Genomic DNA, 3,890 nt, shown 5'->3' with positions numbered 1-3,890 from the left:
AGGATGCTGCCAGACCACTGACTGCTAATGGGTGCTCGGGGGATCTCCTGGCCTAATGTCTCCTTCTCTGGAGATATTCAACCCCCGCCTGGACGCTGTCCTGTGCCCCGTGCTCTGGGTGACCCTGCTTGAGCAGGGGGGTGGCACTGGGTGAGCTCCGGAGGGCCCTGCCAGCCCCGGCCAGTCTGGGATGCTGTAATATTCAAAGGCTTGGAGAGAGAGAGAGGGCCTCGGGTTTGGGTAGCAAGTGAGTTATTTTTACGTCTTCAGCGTAGATACACAAGTGGGCGCAGGGCAGCAGCTCCCAGAGCAGCCGTTGCTGACTTCTGGCTGTCTTAGAAGGTCAGTTCGTCATAGTGGGGTCTTTGTTCCGCAGGTTATAGCAGCGTCTTTGTTCCGCAGGTTATAGCAGCGTCTTTGTTGTGCGCTTATCTACGATGGCCCCGAGCTCCAGCCCGCGCTTGTCAAGGATGCTCCGGGTTCCCGGGCCGGGTTCCCAGGCTGGCAGACGTTGTCTCCGTCAGTTTTTTTAGCAGATATCTTCTAACCGTGGATTTTTTCCTATTAAAACCAGGTTGTCTTTCTGGTTGCCCCGAGAGCTGCGGGAAGGTGCCACAGTCACGGGGGTCCGTTACGGCTTCATAATGCGGAACTGGTGATGTTGGTGTGCTGGTCCTGGCTGGTGGTGCTGGGGTAGAGGTCCTCACTGAGGCAGGATCATGGGGTAATTGAGGTGGGAAGGGACCACAGGAGGGCTGTATCTGACCTTCTGGACAAAGCAAGGTCAGCTCTGGAAGCAGACAAGGTTCCCTCCACATTGGGTCTTGGCGTCCTCCAAGGATGGAGGCTGCACAGCCCCTCTGGGCGATGTGTCCCGCTGCTGGACCATCCTCCTGCTGGAAAAGCATTTTCCTGTGCCCAGCCTGGCTGTCTCCTGCTTCAGCTGACGCCGTTGTCTCTCCCATCACACTTTGTAGTGAAGAGCTTGGCTCGGTTTTCTCCATAACCTTTTCATAGTGACGGGACTGTTAGGTCCCCCCACCCCAAGGCTGTCTCATCTCCAGGCCAAACCAGTCCATCTCCCTCAGCATCCCAGGCTGCAAGACTGATTAAAGGAATTTAATTTCCTTTAACAAGCCTCAGGATGCTGCCAGACCACTGACTGCTAATGGGTGCTCGGGGGATCTCCTGGCCTAATGTCTCCTTCTCTGGAGATATTCAACCCCCGCCTGGACGCTGTCCTGTGCCCCGTGCTCTGGGTGACCCTGCTTGAGCAGGGGGGTGGCACTGGGTGAGCTCCGGAGGGCCCTGCCAGCCCCGGCCAGTCTGGGATGCTGTAATATTTGTCCTGCCCCTTTTCTCCCTCCCACATTTGCCCCATGGGCACCATGAGAGGGAGGATGGAGGTGACAGGACACCTGCTCTTGTCCAGTACGCCCAGTCCCCTGTCCCTCAACAGCCCATCTCCCTCCCTGTTGTTCAGCCTGCTCATTTCTTGGGGATTAAGCGCGAACAGCTCAGGGCCCTGCACGGGAGCCATGGGAGGATCCAAGATTAGCAATCCCTGCTGCTGTTGCAGTCATTACCAAGTCTAACGGGTTTATCTCGTTGTCCTGTGATCCCCCCAGCAGCTGCTGAGTTACTCACTTCTCCCCGAGCTTGGCAGGAGAGCAAACACGCCTGACCCAGCGGGCAGAATGTGAGGTCAGACTCAAAGGCCACGAGGCAGGGAAAAGAAAGGTGAAGGTGCAGCTGAGGCAGCGGGAAGCACCACCTGGGCTTGGGTTTGGGTTAAATGTAGCCCTTTTGGAAAGCAAACCCGAGCACGGGGCAGCCGGTCCTCCCTGCACATGTCCTCATCCCCTCCACTCATGGCCCCAGCTGGTGGCATCTGCTTCCCAAACTGACCCACCCTTCCAAAATCCCTTCCATCAGCCGGTGATAAAAATATCACTGAGAAAACCCTGCTGATGGGGAGGGCCCAGGGCACACGGTTGGCTCCCAGATGCAGCTGACCTCCTGCCACCAGAGTGGGGACCTCCGTGGGAAGTGGTGGGCAGGAGCTGCAGAGCCCGAGGAGCCTCGGCTGGGGTTGTCAACCTGTGGTCTCACCCTGGCTTTGAAGCTCCATCCAACCATCCAGTTCTTGAGGCCACCTGGGCCCTCTTCTTGTAAGTGCGTGTCTTGATGACAACTGCATCCAGTTTTTGAATGCCTGGCACCAAAGAGACCCCCCCAGAATCACAGAATCACTTTGGTTGGAAAAGCCCTTTGAGATCATCGAGTCCAACCTTTAACCTAACCCTGCCATCCCACCACTAAACCCTGTCCCTCAGCACCTCATCCATCCTTCTTTTAAATCCCTCCAGGGATGGGGACTCGACCACCTCCCTGGGCAGCCCATTCCAGAGCATTGTGAAGAAGTTTTTCCTAATGTCCAGCCTAAACCTGCCCTGGCACAGCTTCAAACCATTCCCCCTCATCCTATCATCTGTTCCAGGGGAGCAGAGGCTGACCCCCCCTCCCTACCCCCTCCTCTCAGGCAGTTGTAGAGGGCGATCAGGTCTCCCCTCAGCCTCCTCTTCTCCAGACTAAACAACCCCAGTTCCCTCAGCCGCTCCTCGTATGACTTGTGCTCCAGACCCCTCACCAGCTTGGTTGCTCTCCTCTGGAAGTGAGCTCTGTCAGAGCCCCCAGGTTTACGAGAGCAGCAGCACGGAGCGGTTATGCACAAAAAAAGAAATTCTTCTCAGTCCTCTCTGAACTCGCTAGATGCTACCAGAGCGGAGCACAAGGCAGGCTCGTGTAATCCCCCCCAGCTGTGGCTACACTGCAGTACTGGAGCAATTAACGGCCCAGATGATCTGGTTTATCATTCAAGCACTTCAGCAGCTCTGAAGAGTTCCACACCACCTTCAATCCACAAATTTCAGGAAGGCTTTAGAAAACCTGCACCCACCACCCTGGGAGCCAGTTTCCTTCCGCACTGGTGACGGGGCTGGTTGTGAGGAGGGGGTGGCTGAGCGGGCAGGGAGCTTTGCAGGTGTCTGACACCCTGCTAAGGGCCAGCGTTGCTCGGAGCAAATGCATTTTGCATTTACTAATAGAGACGGAGGTGCAGAGGGCACAAGGCCGGGCAGTTTGCTGCAGTCACGAGCTAGGGGATGAGCATCTCCTCCTTTCCCAGAACACCTCTCTGTGCTTAATCTCCCTCAGGCTCTGCGCTGACACAAGTCCCTCAGCTGACTTCTGGTCTGCTCTCTTCATCTCACTCAGACATCTAAACGGCCAGCCAACGGTCACATCTTCCATCCTCCTGTTTGTCACTGTTCCTACCGTGTCTCATCGAGGCGGACTGCAACCGAGTCCTAAAATCTGTGACACCTTCTAAGGGTTCTACCACGCACGCAGAGATGCAGTGAACAAGACAAGCATGAAACATCTTGTGTATGCAGACATGTATTGCTGTAGGAAGAACGCACACCGGGCTTTCATTCAGCCAGGTGCCGTATCGTCACAGCTGTCTCGAGCACACCAAGGGAAGAGGATTTATGAGCTCGCCGCTACAGACAGCTGATTCCCACCCCAGCTTTTAGTATGGATTGTCTCGCACGTGCTCCATGATTTTTTTCAGACCCAGCCAGGTCTCCTCTGCGGTTGGGATAATTTGGTTGGCTGGCAGGAGGAAACCATAGCGACCCGTGTCTCGCAGCTCAAAGGCGAAAGAGTATTTGATGCCGTAATCGTAGCTCCAGTCGATGCTGCCTCCACTGGCTTGGTCTGAAAGAGAAAGGGAGAAGAGTCGTGAACAGAGGATTGATTTGAGTTCTGCTGCCATAGAATCACAGAATGGTTTGGGTTGGAAAAGCCCTTTAAGCTCCCCCAGCCCA

At 55.6% G+C, this 3,890-nt stretch overlaps 1 protein-coding gene across 1 annotated transcript in view; it reads right to left on the bottom strand.

The window, feature by feature from the left end:
- Positions 1-3,592: 3,592 nt before the first annotated feature.
- Positions 3,593-3,890, bottom strand: part of LOC104123449 (carboxypeptidase A2) — a 9,382-nt gene continuing 9,084 nt past the window's right edge. The window contains 1 exon segment of the mRNA XM_009635700.2: positions 3,593-3,780. Within this exon segment, the coding sequence (XP_009633995.1) occupies positions 3,593-3,780 (188 nt within the window).

Source organism: Egretta garzetta, unplaced genomic scaffold, assembly GCF_000687185.1.
Source record: "Egretta garzetta isolate BGI_Z169 unplaced genomic scaffold, ASM68718v1 scaffold733, whole genome shotgun sequence".
Classification (NCBI taxonomy): domain Eukaryota; kingdom Metazoa; phylum Chordata; class Aves; order Pelecaniformes; family Ardeidae; genus Egretta; species Egretta garzetta.
The sequence above is the reverse complement of the archived record's forward strand: the minus strand, read 5'-3'. Positions and strand labels throughout refer to the sequence as shown.